Genomic DNA, 26,094 nt, shown 5'->3' with positions numbered 1-26,094 from the left:
CATAACTATAAAGTTTGGTGAATTTCTGCACAACTGTTTAGGAGAAGAGAGCATGACGGACGGACAGACAGAGCTATTACAATATCCCCCTGTTTTCCTCAAAAAGCGTGTGGAAATAATGTAGGTGAGGTGTGTCTAAGGAGGAGAGTGTGCATTATTTGCATGTGAGTTCTAGAAAAGGAAGAAAGCATGTCCCACAAAATGTAATCATGGGCTGCTTGTGCTGTAGTTCACAGTAATATTAATATTACATCAATCGGACATCTTGTTAGTTTTGACATGCTATAATTGGGACAGCTTGCCAATTTACCGTTGATTGATGCATTCCCGACAATTAAGTCCATTCATGCTTTGACCGTTTACAGACGAGTTTAAGTGGTACTTGTCTTCGAAAGAGTCAGATTAAATGTTTCCAAAAAAGCACTTGTATTTTAAGGAAATTGGAATGCAGGAGTACTGAACTAGAAAGAAGTTTGAATGTCATCCCATCCATAAACCATCACGTTGAGGCTTCACTTGCAGGGCGAGGCATCAATGTGGGCACCAACCATAAATAAGGACCTCAAGCCGGAGAACCTGTCTGCTAACACTGGGGACGTTGTTAGACGTTAAAGATCCCATATGGTACTTTGTGTGAAGAGTTGGCGAGTTATTACCGGTACACTGAACAAATTACAAATACCGGCCAGTCCAATGTCGAGTCTACACATGGGTCAGTTTCAGAAAGTCTTGAGCCAGAAACCTTCCCCCAGCTAACCCCATAAGACAGGTGGGAATAATTGTGACCATTAAAGAAGAATGTAAGAAGTATATCTAATTGTTGGGTGTGCTTTGGTTTCAAACAAAACGAGAAATTATTTCCATTAAAAATAGTTGAAAGTGCACATCTTGCAGCACACATTTCTGCTGCTGTTCCCATGTTTATCCAGCCCACTCCTACCCTTCCAACACCGCAGGATTAACGATGATGTGTCCTGCCTTCCGCCCTACAATATTCATGCTAAGACCATGCATTAACAGCCAGACAAATTGATGCTGGGAAGAGCTTCGTAATTATTTATACAACCTGTGATCAGCGAAATGAACCAGGCTGTCTGTGTCCACAAAACTGGGCAACAACAGTCTGTAGAAGCACTGAAATGTTATACTCCCATCTTCACGTCTTTCTCAATTGATATAGAGTGCAACACGATGACCTCTCCATTGAGTGTTACACTCCTCTCAATCCACTTTCTTGTGATTCATGACTGAGGGTTGTTTTTCTCTAAACTGTGAATCTAAGGATCTGGGAGGAACTTGTACAGATTTCACAAGCAGGACAAAACATTAGTAGACGTCAGTGTATTTGTATCTGGGCAGGGTAGCCGAGAGGTGTCCACACTCACCTCTGAGCTGTCTAGCCTGGGTTCAAATCTCAACTCAGCTCAGCTATGAACTGTCATTGTCTTTCACTGGCAGGGTGAGGCATCAATGTGTGTACCGTCCTTCGGATGGAGGTTAAAGCAGGCACTCCATCCAGAGTTATTGACTCAATTCAGTGACCTGGACTCGAGTCTGACTCGAGTTGCATTTTTTTGGACGACTTGGGACTTGACTTGACTTGTAAACATTTGACTTGCCGACATTAAATAGTCGTTCAAGTTTGAAGACGGTAGCGACTGGCTTACGACACATCCGAGCATGGGCAAAGCTTTTCCGGTCCATACATCACATGACGGTCTCATAGCAAGTTCTTATTGGTACCATGTAACGACCAATGAGGGAGTTGCTTCTTGGGTGCTCAAACACAACGGAGCGAAGCTTCTAGTGTTCGGCAGCATGTTGAGAAATGCTCAATAGGTTTTCTTTGGAATTACACGTAGCGTTGAGTTGTTCTTATGAATCGAACAGTGCGAGGGCTACATGTGCTTAACTATAACATTCTGTTCTATTTTTACCCAAACTAACCTTTTGCCACCTTCATGCATCGGCGAACACTCGGTTGTCCTGGGTAGATTTTTCCCACCTTTTGGCGTCGAGGATACGCAAGTGTGGAAGTTGATTTAACAAACGATATCTGGCATGAACATTCCCTTAACCTATCAGTGATGAACCCATTTTATGGCTGATTAATCACCATTTCACACTTTAAAAATTGGCAGCACAAGGTAATTATTATTTTTATTTTTTCAACATTTTGGGACATGCAGTGACTCATTTTCATTGATTTCATGTGGTGACCTTTGATGGTGTGCCACATGATGGCAATGCCAAATGATGGCATTCCATAAAAATGTCAGGGTGTTCAGTGACGATGGAAAATGACTTGTGACTTGACTTGAGAGCAAATGACTTGCTGACAACTCTAATTCTATCTGCCGGCATTATTTGGCGAGCAAGTACTGAACCCTGAGACAATAAACATAAAGGCGCCTTACATCAAGGACTCGTAAAACAACACAAGGGGAAAAATAACAGAAAGTAACAATGTGTGTTTGTGTACTTAGCTCTGGTCCCCTTGATCGTCTGGGATCGTCACAGGCCCCGGTGTCCCTGCGCGGGAAAACGCACGCCCTGGCACGAAGTCTGTGCGTGGGAAACAGGTCTTGGCACTCATTTCGTTCCTCCAGTCGCCGAGCGCGAAGCAAGCAGGCCGTGCCCGTCCACTCGCCATCTGCTCCATACAGCACCGCGGTCTCTCAGCGCAGACAGCCGCCGCACCGGCAGCACCAACAAGCCAGGGAAAGGAAAATGCAGCCGCTCGAACCGATCACCCGGACCGAAAACTGCAAATGTCCGACTGCACGACACCAATGTCCCTATCCCAATGCAAGAGCACGAAAATGCAACTGTGCCTTCAATAGGAACCCAGCGCAAGAAGAGAATATCTGCAACCGTTCGCTTTCAATGTCCCTAGCGCAAGAGGTATAACTTTGACTGCTCGTGATGACAACCCCAACGCAAGGGAGAAAATGTCGGGGACACCAAGACTTTTGTTCCCAAGGCTTACGTCATCCGACGATGTCCGTGCGTGTTCCAATCAGCGAGTCCATCTCCTCGCTCTTTGGCCATCCTGACAAATTGTTTCTCATGGCCTCATTTCTCATGGCCTCAATGGCCTCATGGCCTCATTTCTCATGGCCTCATTTCTCGTTTCTCATGGCCTCAAATCGTGGCCTCATGGCCACTTGCCGGCCTTTGTGATTACCCGGTCGCTGGTATCATCGGTAGTTGAATGTCCTGTTTCCTGCTACTTTTATTTAGGGTTATGTTTAGGTGTGGAGTGCATGGCGGGTGTGGTGTGTGTTATAACGAATAGAGGAGAAATCACAGAGGCAACTTACATACAGGGGATTCACCCTTAACCCATAACAATATATATATATATATATATATATATATATATATATATATATATATAGTACTTAGGTACATGGGCGTTCTTCTTCTTCATTGCGAAATTCGTAGCACACTATCCTACCTGGCCCTAAGGTATTCCATTGCCTACCAAAATTCCCTCATATTCCCTCACAAACGTAACAATATTGCACTATTATCGTTAGTTTTAGCAGCCTTGGAAAAACGCCACGATAAAGCTAACTTAACATCGATATACACCTCAAAACGCAATCCCTTTGACGACAATGGCAGGGAAAACCTGCTCGGGGGAGAAACCCCCCTTGGGGAGGGGGAAAATAAATGCACTACAACCTTCCTTATGTAACCCTTAGTCATCATGTCAAGTTTGGTTGAGATTGGATAAGTAATGATGGAATGTATCACAGTCAAATAAACCATCAGACAGACAGACAGACGCCAAATTGCGTATTTTAGTACGATTCGCTTTTGAGTAGCTCAGGCCTACTTCTCAAATAGCCGGTGAACAAAATCTGTCTTGATTTTGAGGTTGTTTCTTGTTCTCTTTCCCAAAGTTGTTATCCTTTTTGCCTCTTCAACATTATCCGATTCCCCCTCTTCTCCTCGTCGCTTCATCTATCTATAATTCCAGTAATCTCTGTACGTCTGTACGTTTGTACGTCTGTACGTTTGTTTGTCTGTGACCGCTGTTTCTCGACAACCACGGGTCCGATATACTTTTAACTTGCCAGGTATATTGCTGGGGACCCGAGGATGTGCCTTTTCAAGGTTTCATATTAATCGGACAATTACTTACCGAGCTATGTCCAAAAAACGATTCAACCAATCAGAGAGCAGCGAACGATCGCGTGTGCCGAACGTGGAGGACACACTCTGCCTCGGATGGCACATTTGAGAGCGTATTCATTTATTTCACGTTTGCAAACTATGTTGGCGTTAAACTATGTTTTAAAACTAATAAAACCGAATTTGCGATTCATTCGCTTTCCTGCGCGTTTGTGCACGCGATGGCGATTTCTTTACCAAACTCCGGAAGCCGTTCGCTTTGGACCAAACCATTGCATGTAAATAGAGGGGGGGGATTGTCACCGTACTCGCAAGCCGTTCGCTTTGGACCAAACCATTTCATGTAAATAGAGGGGGGGGATATAATTTTAGATATAGATATAGTACGGGCAATGCCCTAGTAACATAAAAAGGTGCAAAACAGATCCCATCAACTACAGACCTATCAGCTTACTTCTCAACGACAGATCTATCATCAGCCAGGTCATGGAATCCATCATCTCAGTTGATATTGTCCTGTCAGCCCGAACGGTTAACACCGCTGGGTGACGAATGACCGCAACGAGTTTAATTCTGAGGCACGTAGCCGAAATTATGGCGGTTGGTCCTTCATGCATGGGTGAAGGAATTAGGTGCTTATCTGAACAAAACACACGGGGTTTAATCCGAAACCCACAGAACATAGAAACACAATACAAAATTGAACATGCAATACAAATGAATTTAATGAAATAAAGCAAAGAACTAGAACGCCACTCAGTAGAGCGCATACTCCCGCCGTGGGTCAAGTTGGAATAATACGTTTTGTTTAACATCCCCTCTCCCCAAAACAATAAATGAAAAAGAAAGTAAGCCCTAACTGTCAGAGAATTAATTTTGATATATCTCGGAATTAGAGGAGAAAAACATCATTTAAGAATAAGAATAAAAGCTTTAACGCAGTAAAACAGAAAAAAATCTTTCTCAAAAAATTTTTCCAAAAAAAATTCCTGGATCGGGAATAATATCCTGAGCTTCACCAAAAACTAATCAATTCTTCCTTATCCCAAGGGCAATCATCCCACTAACTTTCATCCAAATCCGTTCAGAACTTTTCCAGATATCTTGTTCACAAACATACGAACACACACACGGACGGACACGATCGAATGCGTTACTCCCTGGCGGGAGTAATAAACCTGAAAATCGCAGAGCCAGAACCAGAATTATTTATTTGGTCTGGGAAGCCCATGCGAGTTTTCTTCTTCTTCAGCCTCTCACAACCCTGGGTGAATATGCGATCTTTTTTTTAAAAGTTGGAATTTTGCCAAATCTGTTTTATTCGTTTGTTAATATACCTCAGCCATTGACAAATCTGAAACTAAGTCTTTATAAGTTCATCAAATACTGACACCGCGAATGACATTCACTGAGCTAAATGTTGATATCTCTTCTGAGGTTTAAAAAAAAAACAGTTTTAAAGCATTATACGTATCAAACGATACATTTTATGAAACGTCGAAACCTAATACACACTTTGGTGGGTTTAAAATGACAGAATATGTCTTTATTAGAAGGAAAAAAAATGAACATTGAAGACGACGCTGCTAAAAAAAATACACCGCTCTAACGCATAACCACGAGTTTAAACTACATTTACAACAAATATGAAAACTATTTTCATATCACAATGTTAAATATAGAATATATAGAAGATAATGTTAATAAAAAATGAGCCCTATCTTCCAATGGTAAAAAAAATCCTTCAAAAAATTCCTGGATCGGGAATAATATCCTGCGCTTCACCAAAAACTAATCAATTCTTCCTTATCCCAAGGGCAATCATCCCACAAACTTTCATCCAAATCCGTTCAGAACTTTTCCAGATATCTTGTACACGAACACACACACGGACACGAGTGAATGCATTACTCCCTTGCGGGAGTAACAAAAAGGGACCGCCTGATCCGAAGCCAGCATGAGAGAGAGAGAGAGAGAGAGAGAGAGAGAGAGAGAGAGAGAGAGAGAGTCTTCTTCTTCCTTCTCAAATCTTCTCGCTCCGACCTCACACTGTCCAATCGCCGAGCCCTATTACATCACTCCATGTCCTCCCGACCAATGACGAAGCTCGGGGCGTGGTCTGCCGGTTACGATCGTTTCCACGCCCCTCGTCCCACTCTGGGGGTGTGGCCTAGTTCCTTAGTCGATTGGTGGGGTGGGGTTTACTTGTCGATTGTAATGTCCGGGTACTTTCGGCGATTGTTGTTGTTCGTTAAAGACGTGTGTTTTTATGGCCGGCTTGTTATTATTGTAAAAACAGGGAAAAATCGCAGGAGGCAATCCCATACTGGAAGAAACTAGCCTTGTACCCTACCTAGTTAACATAGCTCCACCCTCCGTGTGAAGACACATAAACAATCTTAAGCTCATAGTTTTCCCTACTTAATATATAGAGATTGGCTTCCTACTCGCACGGGGTCCATGCTACCCTACACAGTTCTATCTCCACTATGGTATTTCATCACCTACCCCCACAAACGTAACAATATTAAATCCTTCCTTTTCTGCACATCACCAATTTGGATTCAGACCAGGTCACTCCACCTAGGACATGCTTCTTCTACTCTCCCAACAATGGATCGAGGCTCTCAATGTCAGCCATGATAATCAGGGCCATCTATCTGAACATATCTTGTCCTTTTGATACAGTCTGCCATCCCACCTTACTCTCCAAACTCTCTCCTTATGGCATCCAAGATAAACTCCACACTTGGCTTACTAACTTGCTCTATGCTGTCATAGCCAACATGTGGCACTCAATGGAATCCTTTCATCCCCTCTCCCTGTCAAGGTTGGAGTGCGCCAAGGCAGCGTTCTAAATCCAATCCTATTCCTGATCTTCATCAATAATCTCTCTGACTCTGAAAAATCCTCTTTATGTATTTGCTGATGACTCCACCCTCTGCCGTGAAATCCCTCATACTTCAAACAGGCAGGCTGCAGCCTATTCCCTCTCTCTTCAGAGCTTGACAAAATCGCAAGCTGGTCAAACACATGGAATATGTCTTCAATCTCTCATCAATAATCTCTCTGACTCTCTGAAAAATCCTCTTTATGTATTTGCTGATGACACCACCCTCTGCCGTGAAATCCCTCATACTTCAGACAGGCAGGCTGCAGCCTATTCCCTCTCTCTTCCGAGAGCTTGACAAAATCGCAACCTGGTCAAACACTTGGAATATGTCTTTCAATCCAGCCAAATCTCACACACTCGATATCTCTCTCCGAAAGGACCATTTTGCAACCATCCTGCCCTGCCAATCTACTTTCTTGACAACCCTCTTGATGAAGTTCAGTCACTCAAACTCCTGGGTCTCACTATCAGCCATGAATTTTCTTGGGCAAACCGCATTTCAAAGTCGGCCTCCAAAGCCAGCTGCTGATTGGGCATCCTCCATTGTACAAAGGTCTTCCTTGTCACAACTGAACTCCTATACACCTACAAGGCCTTCATCAGCAGCTTTATGGAATACTGTTCTCCCCAATGGGCTGGATTCATCCCATGATGAGGCTGAGTCAGTGATCCTATGAAACAACTTGCTTTTTTGGTGATGGGTGTGAAAGTGTATGTTGATCACATCATGTCTGAAAATATGATCAGAGCTGATTGATTATTCTCTCCAATTACAGGTGAGAGATGTGATTGCATCCTGTTATTTATATGTTGACTACTAATGACATTGCACGTAGTACATTCTTGAGAGCCTCGGTGGTGTGCGTTTCTGTCTACGCTGTCGCTGATGACTCGCCAATAAGCGATGAAGCCGGTCCGGTGGCTGAGGGGTGTGTAGCATTGGGATCCTCATGTCTCCACTACATGTGCATGTATTGCAGCTGTAGAGGAACTCAGGTAAAGTTTGAAACAGCAAAGGGCTTACCTTGTGTACCTTTTCTTGGTTGCTTTATGCGTGGTCGGCCAGAAGAGCATTGTGGAAGTGTGTGTGTGTGTGTGTGTGTGTGTGTGTGTGTGTGTGTGTGTGTGTGTGTGTGTGTGTGTGTATGTATTTATATATATATATATATATATATATATATATATATGGAATGCCTTCAGAAGGTAACCATACCCCTTGACAGCCAGATTTTAAAATTGATTCAATTACCCCATTTAATCAATTTTAAAATCTGGCAGTTAAATTACACAAAATTCCCCATAATGACAAAGTGAAAACATGTTTTTGAATTTTTTTACAAATTTATTGAAAATTAAATACAGAAATATGTAATGTTGATAAATACTCAACCCCCTGTGCCAATACTTCGTATAAGCACCTTTGGCAGCAATTACAGCTTTGAGTAGTCTTGGGTATGTCTATATCAGCTTTGCACATCTGGATTTGGGGAGTTTCTCCCATTGTTCCATGCAGATTTGCTCAAGCTCTGTCAAGATGGATGGGGAGCATCACTGAATAGCAATCTTCAAGTCTTTTCGCAAATACTCAATGGGATTCAAGTCTGGGCTTTGGCTGGACCACTCAAGGACTTTCACATTCTTGGTCTGAAGCCATTCCAGTGTTGCTTTGGCTGTATTCTTGGGGTCATTGTCCTGTTGGAACATAAATCTTCACTGCAGTCTAAGGTCTTTTGCATTCTGAAGCAGGGCGTCTTCAAGGATTTGCCTATATTTGGCTTCATTATTTGTTCTCTCTATCCTTACAATTATTGCAGTCCTTACTGCTGAAAAGCATCCCCATAGCATGATGCTGCCACCACCATGCTTCACGGTCGGTGTGGTGAAAATGAAGAAGAAGAAGAAGAGCCTTCATAGGCGTGGGGCATATTGGATGCCTATTTTGGGGCGAGCGCTCGATGAGCGAGGGGGTCAGTATCTTGTCTGCTGAATGAGTTATGCAGAGATGAGCGCTGGATCTTCTTGGTAAGAAGTGACTGGGATGGATGACTAATGTTTAGAATGCTTGACTCTGCTTTATAAGGCTTTATTACTTTGACTGGGACTGATGAAATTATTGCCTGTTGTGTGGGATGCCAAAGATCGATTTGAATAAAGCCTCGTATCTTGAAATGAGGTCTGCAAGCTTTTTCAATACAGTAGGTATCGTGTTGGATGGGTGATGAGCTGTGCTTGGTTTCCGCCAGATGTAGTACTTTGCATTCATGCCAAAGAGGTGAATTTTCATCTCATCAGACCACATAATCTTTTGCCTCATTTAGTCTCTCACGTGCATTTTTGCAAATTCCAGATGTGCTGTCATGTGCCTTTTTCTCAGGAATGGCTTCTGTCTGCCCACTCTCCCATAAAGCCTAGATTTGTGAAGTGGTGCTGTCAACTGTGGGACCTTATATGAAAAGGTGGGTTTCTTTCTAAATCATGTCCAATCAATTGAATTGGCCCCAGGTGGATTGTAGTCGAGTTGTAGAGACATCTCAAGGATGATCAAAGGAAATTTGATGCACCTGAGCTCATTTTGAAGTGTCATAGCAAAGGGGTTGAATACTTATTGACTGAAGACATTTGATGTTTTCATTTTTAATTAATTTGTTAAAATTTCTAAAAAAAAAAAAATTTCCACTTTGACATTATTGGGTATTATGTGTAAATCGGTGACAAAAAAAATCTCAATTTAATCAATTTTAAATTCAGGCTGTAACACAACAACATGTGAAAAAGTCAAGGGGTGTGAATACGTTCTGAAGGCACTGTATGTCACATTAGTAGACGGTGGACAAGCACGTGATATATGGGATTTGATCCTGGGTTCATGGAATCCTGAGCCAGGGATTCTGATATGAACGTGAGCAAACCATCCCAACATTTGGGAATGTTCCTTATTGTTTATTCCTTTCAAAGGCTTGTACAAAAGCTGTTGCAATGACTGATTGTGATTCAATCCGACATCTTGTTTTAGACTCAACATTCACGAAGCGTCCTGCAGGCAAGTGTACGATTGGTAGAATTGGTTTTTGGAAATCCTGAATTTGTATTTAATCGGCGCGAAGTGGGTAGAAAATTGTTGGGGTAGCTTATAATGATTTAAAACGTCATTTGCATTGAGATCGTCAATGGAAAATGTAATAACGATGATCGATTTCATGTCACAGTTCAAACTATGCTTGCGTTACATCCAAATATACAGCGCTTTCGCAGCCCGACATTCATAAATGTTGCGTAAAAATCCACAACCGAAAAGCCCTCTTTGCATTGTTACAGCTTTGGTAGGCCTATGCATGTGTGATCTGGTCCAGGTAGGAGACGGTATATAATAAAACAGACAACACTTGATCATATTTAAGGTCCATGCTTTTGTTTTTTTTATGCTATTTTTCCTCTGTCGTTATGTATTCTTTTCATCATTTTATTTAGAACATTAAAAACATTTTTTTTTTTTTTTTTTTTTGTAAACTATAAGGTTTGGTGCCTTGGGAAAACAGGTGAGAGAATGACGAACAGAAGTGTACGGTTCTGGGCATAACGAAGAATAATGGGCACCAGGTGAGGGAGAGGGAGTTGGCGGGTTATCATGCTTGGGACGAAAAAACGATCTGCAAGGCTAGATTTTGGAAGGTTCATTCAATTTCGGATTCAACAGAAGGGAGAAAGTATGTATTTTCAGGAAGGTTTGTGTTAGCATTTCCGAGAAATACTGCGGCTTGCATGATAGCGTACAGGTATGCACACTCACCACTGAACTGTCTAGTCTGGGTTTGAATCCCTACCCAACTATAAACTGTCATCCTGGTATTTCACAGGCAGGGTGATTCAACAATATGTCCTTCGATATCGGTTAAGCTGGTGGACTTTTCTGCCGGCATGGGATTACGGTGGATGTTAAAGATCCTACCGTGACTTTAGCGAAGAGTGAGCGAGTTATCGCTGGCATCCTGAGAAATATATAAATTCCTGCCTAAAACTGCTGGTAACAATTGACTTCGTCTTCTTGGCGGGTCCTTGACAACGAATTCCGCTCCCTTGCTAATCCCAGAGTGTGGTTGTTGTCTGGGCAGCAGCTCTAACATTATAATCCACATTGCTATGTTGTTTGCATGTTGCATGTTCCATGTAAACAGCAATATTCGGCTATGAAGCGTGACAAAGACGATGAAATACGAATGTAGTTTAGCCTCTCAGGACTCAACATTAACTTTTTTTTCTAGCCTGTCCATGCGACACTGGGACAGGTCTGTTTTTACCTGTCCCGTCAACTATTGCACCTGCAACTATCAGGAATGCCTTTTTACAGTGGTTATACCACTCCCCACCCCCCTCCTCCCACCCAACGCAAGCTGGGGGCCAAATCTTCCCCATTCTTCCTTGCTGCCCAGATTCTTTATGGCAGTGCAGTCACAGTCAGAATGCTGATCGGTCCCCATGGACTTGCCCTTTTCCTGTTCTCTCTCTCTCTCTCTCTCTCTCTCTCACTCTCACTCACTCTCTCTCTCTCTCACTCTCACTCTCACTCTCACTCTCTCACTCTCACTCTCACTCTCACTCTCTCTCACTCTCTCTCTCTCACTCACTCTCACTCTCACTCTCTCTTTCACTCTCTCACTCTCACTCTCACTCTCTCTCACTCTCTCTCACTCTCTCTCACTCTCTCTCTCTCACTCTCTCTCACTCTCTCCAACTCTAACTCCATCGTGGCCCTGACTTTATGAAGGCAGGGATACACTATCCTGGATGTGGGGGATCTCTTGGTCGCTCCTGCAAGATAGATCGGCTGTCTTCATGCCGCGTGCTTGGGCAAGAGAACGGCCTGGGGCTATACAACAACAACAACTATTGCACCTTTGCTGACGCAACCACCAACAACAACTATCTTTGCTGATGACTGTACTCTCTGTCGCTCCATTCTTCATCCCTCAGATCGGCAGTCTGCAGCCTCCTCACTCTCTGCAGACCTTGACAAAATCACAGACTGGGCAAACAAGTGGACCATGTCTTTCAATCCTGACAAATCTCACACTCTTACGATGTCTCTCCGAAAAGACCGACTGGACAACCCTCCCATCCACTTTCTGAATAATCCTCTCCAAGAAGTTCTGTCACTCAAGCTTTTGGGTCTCACTATCTGCCATGATCTTTCCTGGGAAAACCACATTTCAAATCTGGCCTCCAAAGCCAGTCGCCGACTGGGCATCCTCCGTCGTGCGAAGTCCTTCCTTGGCACACCTGAGCTCCTCACCACATACAAGGCTTTCATCCGCAGCTCAATGGAATACTGCTCTCCCTCTGGGCTGGTGCTCCTGCCTCACACCTAGCTCGGCTTCACGCTGTTGAAACCAAAGCATTCAGAATCATTGGAATCTCCCGCGATGAAGCTAACTCCAAGGGCCTCTCACTCACTCACCGCAGGCAGGTTGGTGGTCTTTCCGTCTTCTACCGACTCCTCTCTGGCCTTGCCCCCCAGCTCTCTCTGGGCTCTGTCCCGCAAATATTCCTACAGGTCGCACAAGATCTGCCTGCAACCCTCTTTTGGTTAAACTGCCAAAATCAAGACTCTCTGCTCACCTTCACTCCTTCATTCCTCTTTTCTCCCACCTCTGGAACAAACTCCCTCACTCTCTTCAATCCCACTCCTCCCTCCAGGTCTTTAAAACAGCTTAAGCGAAACAGTAAAGTGTATGGGGGTTCGCACGTGTCACAATGATGAGTTAATTTTGTTTTTACTCATTTCGAGCAGAGGCCCAAGCTGCAAGTTGATCAATCATTATGATGATTGGTTGAACAATGTCTTTGATTGCTCGGAGTCTCAGAATATTGTGACGGTAGGTCATGTGGTGGGTGGCCGGGCTGCGCTCGTTGAGAAGTGAGCCATCAAACAATTTGGACAGAAACGAGTGGAGGGTAAGGAAAAGACTAATAATGGCGCTGTTGAGAGAACGGAGATCTCCAGAGACGATAAATCCATAGGAGAAGTTTGCAAGGGTGGAATTTTAATACTAAATCTTTGGCAGGTGTTTCTGTCTTCAGGATCCGCCAGTAAGACGAAGCTTAAGGTGTATAGGTAACAGGCAAAAAAAGGATGACTTTTATTGTAGGTAAAAAAAACAGAACCACCTTTAGAGGCCATTTTCCCCGCAGAGCGGTGGTTGGCCTTTTTCGGGCACCGTGGTCCCCTTTTTTGAAGCAATGTTTTATGGCCGGATGCTCTTCCTGCCGCCAACCCTGTTAGTCGCCTCGTGCGACACACAGGGAATTACCAGTGAGCTGGTACTCAATTTGCCGACCTCGGAAGGATGACAGACTGAGTCAACCCCCCTGGCGTTAATTCAGCGATCGACCGGGATTCGAACACAGGATCCTAGGATCCCAAGCCGAACCCTAACCGCTAAGCCAACATCAACACCAGGATGACTTTTATTGTAGGACAGGATAGTAATTCATTTATTAGTGTGCAGCATGCGAAGGACACCGTGGGATCCTCAACTTCCATAAACTACCAGTATCAGCATATGGGACGCCAATTTAACACCCATCCAAGGAGCGCTGCACACATCGATTCCTCACATGAGAAACACCAGAATGTCAGTTTATAGCTGGGTAGGGATTTGGGATAGCTCAGAGGTGTGTGTATACCTTTTGGCTATCCTGCCAGGCCTTATGATGATAACTAACGGATGGGAGAGCACACACACATTAATGCATTGCTGGGAATTTGCAAGGATGGTTTTATTTTATTTTTAGGTGTGTTCTCCTCTCTTATCCATGGTAATTGTCATAAATGCATACACCATGTATCGTCAAGATCATTTTATTGCTCGACTTGCAGTGCCATCCATGGATGTTAGTGTTGTCAGGTTACAGTCTTATTTTGGTATTTGGTGCAAGGATTGTAATTAGTCTCACCCTGAAGGGAATGTGAGACTATTGCACTGCCCCTGTCTGTTGGGCTGTCTGTGTATGTGTGTATGTGTGTCTGTTGTTTGTTATCTCCATATGTGGGTTTCAGAAGGTGGAACGAAGCCCTCCCAGGTCTAAAAGTGTCCACCATCGTGTGTGTGTGTGTGTGTGTGTGTGTGTGTGTGTGTGTGTGTGTGTGTGTGTGTGTGTGTGTCTGTGTGTGTCTGCGTGTGCATGCGTGCGTGTGCATGTGTTTGTGTGTCTGTGTGCATATCTGGATCTATATACAGTATTTCGATCCCCGGCTGGGTGATACCAAAAACTAAAATGGTACCTGTTGCTTCCTTGTTTGACACTCGGCATTTAGAAAGGATAGAGCACAAACAAACAGCAATAGATTGGTTCTACCTTCAGTTATTACCACAACCATGTTTCTTACCTTTGAAAGGTTTCGACCAAGAAACTCAAAAACACTTCTGTCTGTTCCTTATCAGGTTTCTTAAACCACAAATGGCGAGGTCGGCAAGCTGAGCTACGGGCGAGGATTAACCATTGAGAGATATCCATCTGTTGATCAGAGGTGCAAAGGTCTTGTCAGGATGGTGCGGAGGTAGTGCACTTACCTTTTGAGCTGTCTAGTCTGAGTTTCATTCCCAAGCCAAATATATACTGTCTGATCGGTGCTCCGCAGGCCAGGCATTTTATCACAAAAGTGTATCATCCCTCGGATAGACATAAAGCTCTCAAATTTTTCTTAGGAAAACATTCAAAATTTAAAGTCCCCTTTGACCAGCATTTCAGCAAAGTTGCTAGACTGTCAAATGTCATGTTTTTATTTGGCTTAATGGCCAATACTTTTTTCTGCAATGATTGAATAACCTTGTGTATCATTCCTTGAGTTGTAGTTACATCCCGTAGATGTGCAAGGCTTCTGGCAGCAGATTTTTCGCTTATTTGCCTCAAAATTAATCCCACTCTTCGCTTCGGATCTTCTTTGAGAAGTACACCATGGGATCTTTTACGTCCACCGACAGATGATGGCAGACGGGATGTCCAGTTTAACGTCCATCCGAGGGATGGCACAATTTGAAACACCGGGATGACCGTTTATAGCTGCGTTGGGTTCTCAAAAGCTTGTGGGTGGATTCGGATGAAACTTGGTGGACAGGTTTGGTGTGTGAAAAGGAAGAACTTTTTTCATTCGATTTTGGTGAAGATCCGGATACAGATCCGGATACGAGAGCTTTTAATTTTTTTAAGTGATTCTTCACCATTGAGAGATACAGCCAAAAACGATATATACTGTATAGCATGATATTTCAAAAGGTTGTGGATGAGTTATGACAAAACTTGGTGGATGTGTTGGGTAAGTGACAAGAACAAGCCGAATAGATTTTGGTTCAGATGCGGATCCAGATCTGACCCATCAGTGGTATACAAAACGTAAACTGTTCAACCTGGCGCAGGTGTGCTCTCTACCCAGTGCTGTTGTTGTTAAATTTGGGTTACTGGATTTGTCCTCTCTTGCGCTTTCTTTCCTCTCTTTTCCTTTTGATACTTTGCCTGCTTATTGTGTTCAACCATGGCCAATTGGCTCTACTGTCACCTCGGTTGCCTTTTTACCCTCTGCCAATTTGCTCTTCAATGAGTCTCGATTTGTATAAATAAATATTGGTTAATACAAAGTATGACAATACGTCCCATCTTCACTTTATTGATGCCATGACTATAGCAACCGGGGCTCTTTAAGGCTGCTTTCATACGGACAATTGCTTTGAAAGCAATGGGAGGAATCTAAAGTGTGTGTGTGTGTGTGTGTGTGTGTGTGTGTGTGTGTGTGTGTGTGTGTGTGTGTGTGTGTGTGTGTGTGTGTGTGTGTGTGTGTACGTACACACGCGCGCGCGCGTGCATTTTGAGCTTTTGTTCCATTTTGAGCTTTTGTCATCAAATTTTCAATAAAGCCTAATTATGAGAATATGGAGAAGACAAATTCATAATTTGGTCAAAAGGTCAAAGGTTAACGTCACATACAATTGTCAAATTTCATCCGGTTGACCTGAAATTTTAAGAATCTGGATATTGTGTCACTGTATTGGTTCACCAATCAAAACCTCGAAGTCTATCGTTTTTAGATCAAATTGTCGAAGGTCATGATTGGATAAAATCGTCAATTTTCGTCTGATTGACCTGAAATTTTAAGAATCTACATATTGGGTCACTGAACTGGTTAACCAATCAAAAGCTAGAAGCCAATTGTTTTTTTTTGTTTTTTTTGGTCAAAGGTCAAGTTTGCATAAATATCAATACATCAGTCATATCAATATGTCAGTGACCCAATATGTCCCAATTCATCTTGTATAAATCTGTGTTCTATCAAGAAGGTCAAAAGTTCAATGTCACAAAATCGTCAATTTCCATCTGATTGGCTCGAAATTTGAGCGCAGTTTGCATATTGGACCGCTGAAGGCTATTGCATTTAAGGTCAAAAGGTCAAGGCTACCTAAAATCGTCAATGTTTTTGTATTTTTAGCTGTCTTCGTCATGTTTAGCATACGGAAGAAGAAGAAGAAGTCCGAATGATGAGGATGGGCTTTGCATTTTGCTTTCTAGTTTTTATTTATTTTGTGCTGTTCCCATCACTGGTTTGTAGTTATCATCGTGAAAGTGGTTCCAAACTTCAGTTGACCACCATCTAAGAAGTGGATAAGTTGTTCATTTTGAATTGTCAACCACTTTTGATTTCTTTTTGAACCACTAATTGACAGTTACTCTCAAAATGTTTCTTTCTATCTTTTTCATCAGTTTCTCAGACATTTTGTGTACGAGCAGCTAAGTATAGCCTAGAGGTAGACTCTAGAGGTTTGTGCACTCACCTCTGAGCTGTCAGCCTGGGTTTAAATCCTGACCCAGGTATAAATCGTCACCCTGGAGTTTCACAGGCAGGGTGAGGAATCAATGTTTGCAGCATCACTCGTGTGGATCTCAAGCCAGAATACCCGTCCGCCAGCACTGGTCGCAGGTGGAAGGTGGAAGGTAAAGGTCGGCGAGCTATCCCCTAGCACCACGAACAAGTTCCAAAAATTCCTGCCACCTCCAGTCAAGTACCTGTGGGTGGAGTGGAGACCCACCTGGGATAATTACATAGCCAGGAAGCATTTTTTCGGATAGACCTTACACACCCCATAGCTCGAAAGAGCAAGGTCCTCAATTTATAATTTAATTACCATTTGACATTTCACGGCTCACCAATGATTTTGAAGGCGAAACAAATAATGTTTATTGAAACCTATGGCAGAAAATTGCACCGATGTTTATAGGACAGACGATACAACTATAGGACAGACTGTTTATAGGACAGACTGTTTATAGGACAGACGATACAACTCAAACGAAATTTACATTAGTGTTTATCGATGGCTGTGCCAATATCATTTGGATCACCAATGCGTGTAACTCGTAAGAAAAATAATTCACTGTCGAGCCCTCCATTGGTGCTTCGACCACCGTTATTATAGTTATTCCTGGTGATGAGGACGGTGTTCAACTATAATTGCATGTTTTGTAACAACTGTTTTATATTCCTGAAAAAGTCAAAACATCTGTCGGAAATTGGAGGTTCTGATGAGGCTTTTTAATTCCTTGTGAGAAAGCAGGGTTTATATTTATTTATCTTTGCTTTTTAAATCATATTTGGCTGTAATTGGATCGTAAGTGAAGTTTTCATGTGGCTTATGAGAGTTATGACTCATCTGGTGAACAGAAGTCGACGAAGTTTTGTTTATTTCTATCTGGTTCTTTTTTCTATCCCATATCTGTTAGTCATCTATACCCATTACTGTCATCCCCCACCAATCCTCACTCGCAAAATTTCACACTATCTAACTCTAACCTCTGACTTGCAGGTTATTGTGATTCCTTCCCTCATTTCTCTTCTCTTTTCACCATCTCATGTCATTCCCTATCGCTACCCACAATTCTTTTAGCCCTCATTAACCCTAGTACCTAACGCAAGCCTCTCACTCGCAGTCATTCCCTTGCTGATTGGGTCCAATTGTGGCCCAACTTTCATTTTTTTTTACCTCCGTCACCTCACTCTTCCATGATCCACAATCTTGAACACAAAAAAACCGATGATGCCCTCGTTCCCTCATTCCCATTTGGTTACTCCATGCGGCCTTTTAATTGCCATTTGGTTGTTCTGCACGCCAAGTCTGCTTCTTGTATTTCTGATTTTTTTTTTTTCATCACATCGCGACTTTTCGCTTTTCGCTCGAATAAAGCCATAAATTGTCGTGACATTCAAGTGACTATATACTCTCGTAATACTTTTCCAATATTCTCTCATCCCCCAGGACTACACCCTGACGATGTATTTTCTACAATATTGGCGTGACCCTCGGCTTTCGTACACCGGAATTTCCTTCAACTTGACCTTGGACAACCGCGTGGTCGATCATTTATGGGTCCCAGACACGTACTTCCTCAATGACAAACGGTCCTTTGTGCATGGAGTCACCGTCCGTAACCGCCTGATCCGCCTGCACCCAGATGGCACGGTGCTCTACGGACTCCGGTTAGTCATTGCCTTTTGTGGGTTGCTTGATAAGTGCTGGAGGTGAGGTTGGTGATGCAGCCATTGTATGAAACCAAACTTGGTTCGATATTGCAGCTGAAACATTGGCGAATTTGGTGCGTTGTGTGTTGTATATGTAGTGGCAGGAACACAATACGAGTTCCTAATGTGCAACAAGCGTGCTTGCAGATTTGCTTCACATATTTGGCTGTCCATTGGAAATCTCGTTTTGCACATGGTATACCACAGCTTTTGTACATCAACCGATCTGACACTATTTGTTTTTTAACAAAACACTATCATTATTTTGACATTTACCTGAAGTGTTTCTCAGGCCAGAATACAGTGCCTTCAGAAAGTATTCACACCCCTTGATTTTTTGCATATTTTATTGTGTTACATACAGCCTGAATTTAAAATGGATTCAATTGAGATATTTTTTTTGTCACTGATCTACACAAAATAACGCATAATATCTAAGTAATTATTTTTTTTAGGAATTTTTACAAAATGCAGTAATTAAAAATAAAAACCTGAAATGTCTTGAGCCAATAAATATTCAACCCTTTGCTATGACACTCCAAATTGAGCTCAAGTGCATCTAATTTCCTTTGATCATCCTTGAGATGTCTCTGCAACTTGATTGGAGTCCACCTTTGGCCCATTCAATTGATTGGATATGATTTAGAAAGAAACACACCTTTTTATATAAGGTCCCACAGTTGACAGTGCACGTCAGAGCAGAAACTCCACCATGACGTCCAAGGAACTGTCCGTAGTACTCCAACATAGAATTGTGAGGAGGCATAGATCTGGGGAAGGGTAAAAGAAAAACAATTACTCGAGTGTTGAAAGTTCCGAAGAGCACATTGAGCTCCGTAATTAGAAAATTGAAAGAATATGGAACTACCCAGACTCTTCCTAGAGCTGGCCGTCCAGCCAAACTGAGCAACCGGCTCAGTTCAGCAAGAAGGACCTTTGGTCAGGGAGGTGATTAACACCCCAAATGGCAGATGGGAGAACCTGCTCGAAGGAAAACAGTCTCTGCAGCACTTCACAAATCTAGGCTTTATTGGAAAGAGGCCAGACAGAAGCCACTCCTGAGAAAAAGACCCATGGCAGCTCACTTGGAGTTTGCAAAAAGCAAGTGAAAGATTCTGAGAGTATGAGGCACAATATTCTGTGGTCTGATGAGATGATAATTTAATTATTTGTCCTGAATGCAAAGAGCTATGTCTGGTGGAAACCGAGCACAGCTCATCAGCCATCTAACACCATCCCTGCCTTGAAGCATGGTGGTGGCAGCATCATGCTATGGGGATGCTTTTCAGTGGCAGGGACTGGGAGACTTTTCAGGATAGAGGAAACAATAAATGGAGCCAAATACCTGCAAATCATTGAGGAGAACCTGTTTCAGAATGCAAAAGACCTCAGACTGCGACGAAGATTTACGTTCCAACAGGACAATGACCCGAAGCATACAGCCAAAGCAACACTGGAAAAGCTTCAGAACAAGAACATGAAAGTCCTTGAGTGGCCCAGCCAAAGCCCAGACTTGATTCCCATTGAGAATTTGTGGAAAGACTGGAAGATTGCTGTTCACCAATACTCCCTATCCAACTTGACAGAGCTTGAGCAAATTCCCTCTGTAAAGCTGATACAGACATAACCAAGAAGACTTGAAGCTGTAATTGCTGCCAAAGGTGCTTCTACGAATTATTGCCTCAGGGGATTGAATACTTATGTAAATTAGATATTTCTGTATTTTATTTTTAATTATTTTGTAAAAAATTCTAAAATAAAAAGTAAATAAAATACACTTTGCCATTACTTTGTGTAGATCAATGACAAAAATCTCAATTTAAATCATTTTAAAATCAGGCTGTAACAACACTTGTCACATTAATAAATTCAGGCTGTAACATCAAAAAAGTTAAGGGGTGTGAATACTTTCTGAAGGCACTGTATACTCCAACCTCAGATTTTTTTTAAACTTTCTGGACATAACCACTAATGTTTGTGCTACATATGATATATCATTTTAACTGAATTTGTAATGCTTATCTGTATCCAGTACATGTATAAAGTTAGGGCATGTTTCTATAGGTGAAGGAGTGCATAGCCAGTGGTAAAAGTCACCAGAAAGAAAGTCCACGTTTCAGAATTCGAATTGTAATTATCTGTTCGTTTGAAGGTGAAGCCTGGTGTTGGGCTAGCGGCTAGGGTGCCAGCTTAGGATCCTAGGATCCTGGGCTCGAATCCCGGTCGATCGCTGAATTAACGCCAGGGGGGTTGACTCAGCCTGTCATCCTTCCGAGGTCGGATAATTGAGTACCAGTTCACTGGTAAAGCCCTGTTTGTCGTAAAAGGCGACAAAAAGGGTTGGCGGCAGGAAGGGCATCCGGCCGTAAAACATTGCTTCAAAAAGGGGACCAACAAAAACAACAACAACCACGGTGCCCGAAAAAGGCCATCCCCCGTCTTGCGGGGAAAAATGGCCTCTAAAGGTGGTTTTTTTTTTTTGTGTTTTTTTTGTTTTGTTCGTTTGAAGGTGACATGCTCGCTGTTCTCGCATAAGAATGGGTTTCTTACTTTGTTCATGTCTAAATGATCGCCAATCCTCAGAGCTTAAACACATCTGGCCTCCTTAAACTTTCAAAGACAAAAGTTTCAGCTTGAGTTCATAAAGCATAAAAGTTGTGTGAGAGTTTGAGGTTCATTTAAGAGCTTAAAGCAATAATTTTTGAACTGGTTATGGGAGCCATTTATGTATTACAAAACACAAACGAAAGGGATCGCAACAAAAGTAGTTTGCACCGAAATGTAAAGGACATTGAGAGGAGATTGGTGTAAATATAGGAGGGGGAAAGGGGAACAGAATGGGTGGAAGGAGATGGTCAAACTTTCTTTCAATGTTGCGTACTTAATATGTAAATGCATTTGAAGGAGAAAGCACATGAGGTTTGTGAGGTCACTGTCTCTGCTATTACTGAGAAAGGAGAGCACAGTTCCTTGTCCAATCCCCTCACCCCTGAGGCATCTGTGTCAAAGCTCCGATGTTGCTCTCAACCAATCGTGTGTCGCCAATGCCTTGTGACCGCATCGTGGCCCAATCAGACGGTGCCAATACCAAACCAATCAGCATCGTGGCCACCGTGCAGTCCAGTCCAATGGCACGTCGCCTGCTCCTCCGGTTTCAAGAGGCGGTGATGCTTTGCGGTTGGAGCTTCTTCCTCTTCCACAGCTTGCGTTATTTATTTATGGAGTTTGCTGGAACAGATCAACATCTTGCGGGTTGGATGAAAAGACCCCAGAAGAACCTCCTTCTCGCTCATCTTCCACCCTTTTCAATATGGGAGACATATGACGATATAGAACGTTATTGAAAATTGGGTCGCCACGTCAAAATCCAAGATGGCCACCACCATATATATGTCTGAAACTTGTGAGGGAAATATCTTGAAAAATAAGCGAAGTCCCAACTTCTAATCTGGTGTGTGGGTGTATCTAGGCACAAGGAAGAACGCTATTGAAAATTGGGTCGCCACGTCAAAATCCAAGATGGCCGCCTTGCGTCTTCCACTTTGTCAACTCGCATCACGTCACCGACGGGGGACCTAGGCGTAACGCTTGTTTTTGTCCCCCGTCGCACCGCGGAGCGAAAGGGGGACTATGGTTTTCCCGTCCGTCCGTGCGTGCGGGCGTGCGTGCGTAAGCGAAGGACCGCATTATAATTTGGTGTGTGGGTGCAACCCACGTCAAAATCCAAGATGGCCGCCGCCATATATGTCTGATGCCATGTATGTCTGAACATTGTGAGCTGAATATCTTGAAAAATAAGCGAAGTACCAACTTCTAATCTGGTGTGTGGGTGTATCTAGGCACAAGGAAGAACGCCATTGAAAATTGGGTCGCCACGTCAAAATCCAAGATGGCCGCCGCCATATATGTCTGAACATTGTGAGATGAATATCTTGAAAAATAAGCGAAGTACCAACTTCTAATTTGGTGTGTGGGTGTATCTCGGCATAAGGAAGAACGCTATTGAAAATTGGGTCGCCACGTCAAAATCCAAGATGGCCGCCACCATATATATGTCTGAACCTTGTGAACGAAATATCTTGAAAAATAAGCGAAGTACCAACTTCTAATCTGGTGTGTGGGTGTATCCAGGCACAAGAAAGAACGCTGTTGAAAATTGGGTCGCAACGTCAAAATCCAAGATGGCCGCCGCCATGTATGTCTGAACCTTGTGAGATGAATATCTTGAAAAATAAGCGACTTACCAACTTTTAATTTGGTGTGTGGGTGTATCTCGGCATAAGGAAGAACGCTATTGAAAATTGGGTCGCCACTTCAAAATCCAAGATGGCCGCCACCATATATATGTCTGAACCTTGTGAGCGAAATATCTTGAAAAATAAGCGAAGTGCCAACTTCTAATCTAGTGTGTGGGTGTATCTCTGCAGAAGGAAGAACGCTATTGAAAATTGGGTCGCCACGTCAAAATCCAAGATTGCCACCGCCATGTATGTCTGAACCTTGTGAGATGAATATCTTGAAAAAATAAGCGAAGTGCCAACTTCTAATCTGGTGTGTGGGTGTATCTCTGCAGAAGGAAGAACGCTATTGAAAATTGGGTCGCCACGTCAAAATCCAAGATGGCCACCTTGCGTCTTCCACTTTGTCAACTCGCATCACTTCACCGACGGGGGACCTAGGCGTAACGCTTGTTTCATATTGTTGCAGCCATCCGGTCAGCCAGTTGCTCGGTCTGAATCCTGACGAACTGCATCAAAGAGGTCCAGATGGCCAACTGTTTATTATGTCGTTCTGAGCTGGATCATGGGCCTGTCTGCCTTGATACCTAACTCCAATGGAACCACCAAGCCATTTGATGTGTCACGTTGATCTATACCATGTGCCTGTTACTCTAATGGTGACCAAGTGGAATCGCCAGGTGCAGGCATGGTCTCGTCTTTGGTGAAAATCACCCGAATCCAATCTACCCTTTAAGGGGCATGTATCATTAAAAGTGCGATCGTGACACTCAAATTCACCCAGAGACCAAGTGGTTTTATTATGTATTTGAACACACACAGAGTGGGAATACAAGAGGTGTCAATTCAATGCAACAATAATTAGTATTTCAAACCTGTATGCGCTCACAGCCCAATGAAAATGGCTAGAGCTGAGAGAAATCCTGCTGCATCTCACATGCAGGCTCCGCTGTATGTTCCACGTGCATCTGACACCCCTATGTTCACGTCACCCCTATTTATAGCTGCCGCCCCACCTCGCATCTGTGATGTCACTAGCCCATCCCCACTCGGCCGCTATTGGTTCGTACTCAGTTCATGGGTGGAGCATACCCCGCCCAAACTGTTACTTGGCGCTTTTGGCATGCTTTGCGTGATTGCGGCTTTCCAGCCTAAACTTGGTGCCTGATGGCCTGTCGGACACTTCAAAATAACTTTTAAGACTGACTGCAAAGGTAAGAACATTAAAAAGGGCACGAAGGAAAAGTGGTTTTAGACACAACCATGTGGAGAAGGTTGACAACATCTTTCTAACGATAAAACCACATATTCTATGTCACAATTAAATTACCTAACGCTTCAGCTAAAACATGTAATATGGGAAATAACTAATAATATGGGAAATAACTAAATAATATGGGAAATAATAAATAATAATAACTACTAAATCCCCTGTGCAACGTTACCCCATATAAGTCATTCCCACAACAATATAATGACCCCCTAGTTGTAGCTTGCCCTAATCTCTTGAAATTGCCTTGCAAGAGATAAAGATTATTATGTGGTCATTTCTGATCATTAGTCTGATTGATGATAAGTCATTGATCCGTATCGATAATTGATGTCACAATGATTGATTACAAGTCTTTAATGCTTGCTGGATGATGTCAATTATCCTTTGTATAAACCAACTGAATGATGGGGCTTCGGTTGGTTTACACAAAGGAAACCTGTTACACCTGCAGTGATCAATAATTCTGTACAGATAAATTGATGATAATTGATGTAACAGGAACTCCCCATCCCCTTTCCCACACCACTTGCCATTTTATCTTACATTAACTGATTCTTCTCTCATGCGCATCACGTGTCTGAGGATTTCAATCATTGCTCAGGAGTACAACTGGTGCAGTCTCCCTGTAGTCAAGAGCATAAATTTATAATTACTTCAGGATGCTGGCGATAACTCACCTACTTTTCATCAAAAAGACACCATGGGATCATTTACATACACCAACTAATGCCAGCAAACGGGACACCCGGTTAAACATAGAATTGAGGGATGGCGCACTTTGTGATGCAACACCCTGCATGAGATGCACCAATCTGACAGTTTATAGCCGGGTCGGGAATCAAACCCAGATCTTCTATCCTTAACATGTAACATGCCATGTGAGTGACCGCTCAGTTTGCAGAATGTTTGTTCGTTCATGGCTGGAAGCCTGACATTTATCGTAGTTTAATGTATGCGGAAGAAGTTTCGCATACATGAAAAGATGTATGATTGGTTTGAAGATTGATTGAAGATGTATGTGCATGGAAGAAGTTTCGGGAACTGAGTGGCGTGCTGATGAGGAGGGGAGTGTCGTTGAAGCTGAAGGGAAAGGTGTATGCTGCATGTGTGAGAAGTGTTATGATTTATGGGAGCGAGACATGGGTCATGAACGTAGAGCAGCAACGAAGGCTGGAAAGGGTGGAAATGCGAATGGTTCGGTGGATGTGCGGAGTATCGTTGAGAGAGAGGAAGACAAATGATGAATTGCGAAAGATGATGGGAATAGAGCCTGTGATTGATGCTGTGAAGAGGAACAGGTTGAGATGGTTTGGTCATGTGTTGAGGAAGGATGAAAGTGACTGGTTGAGAAGAATGATGGAAATGAATGTAGAAGGAAGTAGAGGACGGGGAAAACCGAGAAAGACTGGGCTAAAGATGGTGGAAGAAGAAATGCGGGCAAGGGGGTTAACAAGGAGAGATGCAGAAAATAGGGCAAAATGGAGAAGATTGTCATGGGCAAGGCTAACCCCCGCTCTAGCAGGGAAAATGGCCTTAAAATGCATGTTGTTGTTGTTTGTAATGTATGCGGGCCATAACCTGTACAAGTCGGCCTTTTGGGCTACTATGAATAAAACGCATATAAAAACATTTATATCCAAGTGTTTGTTTATTCATTACTAGCAGGAGAACCTGGTGTCAAATATTTCCTTCCTCCCCCCCCCCCCCCCCCCCCTATTTTTGTGGGTTCATAAAGCACTTCCCAACACATACTATGGAAATTTTATATTTAATATCATGACACACACACACATTAACCAGAGATCATTTAATATTACCTTTCACATAGCTACGAAGGCTCAGGCAGATATAGAGCGATTTTAAAAATATCAATAAAATTTTTTAGTATTTCAAAAATATATATTTTTTGCCTAAAACACTCCTCAGCACTCACTGATGAACCTCTGAAAGTTTGACGAAGTTCCGTTCAGCCATCTCTGAGAAAACA

At 42.9% G+C, this 26,094-nt stretch overlaps 1 protein-coding gene and 1 long non-coding RNA gene across 3 annotated transcripts in view; one reads left to right on the top strand and one right to left on the bottom strand.

Annotated features, from left to right (window-relative positions):
- Positions 1 to 26,094, bottom strand: part of LOC137439692 (uncharacterized) — an 86,893-nt gene that overhangs the window by 3,003 nt on the left and 57,796 nt on the right. Inside the window, exons 2-3 of the long non-coding RNA XR_010986972.2 lie at positions 19,255 to 19,366; positions 16,855 to 17,086 (exon numbers count right to left, since the gene is read on the bottom strand). This is a non-coding gene — a long non-coding RNA (uncharacterized LOC137439692). The remainder of the gene's footprint in view (positions 1 to 16,854; positions 17,087 to 19,254; positions 19,367 to 26,094) is intronic.
- Positions 1 to 26,094, top strand: part of LOC137439691 (gamma-aminobutyric acid receptor subunit beta-3) — a 91,830-nt gene that overhangs the window by 42,204 nt on the left and 23,532 nt on the right. For both annotated transcript variants that reach the window (XM_078768426.1, XM_078768425.1), the window contains exon 3: positions 18,334 to 18,554. In XM_078768426.1, the coding sequence (XP_078624552.1) occupies positions 18,334 to 18,554 (221 nt within the window). The remainder of the gene's footprint in view (positions 1 to 18,333; positions 18,555 to 26,094) is intronic.

The sequence above is a fragment of the Myxine glutinosa genome, chromosome 14 (assembly GCF_964187855.1).
Source record: "Myxine glutinosa chromosome 14, kmMyxGlut1.1, whole genome shotgun sequence".
NCBI classification, from domain to species: domain Eukaryota; kingdom Metazoa; phylum Chordata; class Myxini; order Myxiniformes; family Myxinidae; genus Myxine; species Myxine glutinosa.
Note: the sequence above shows the minus strand (reverse complement) of the source record. Positions and strands in the feature narration are given on the sequence as shown.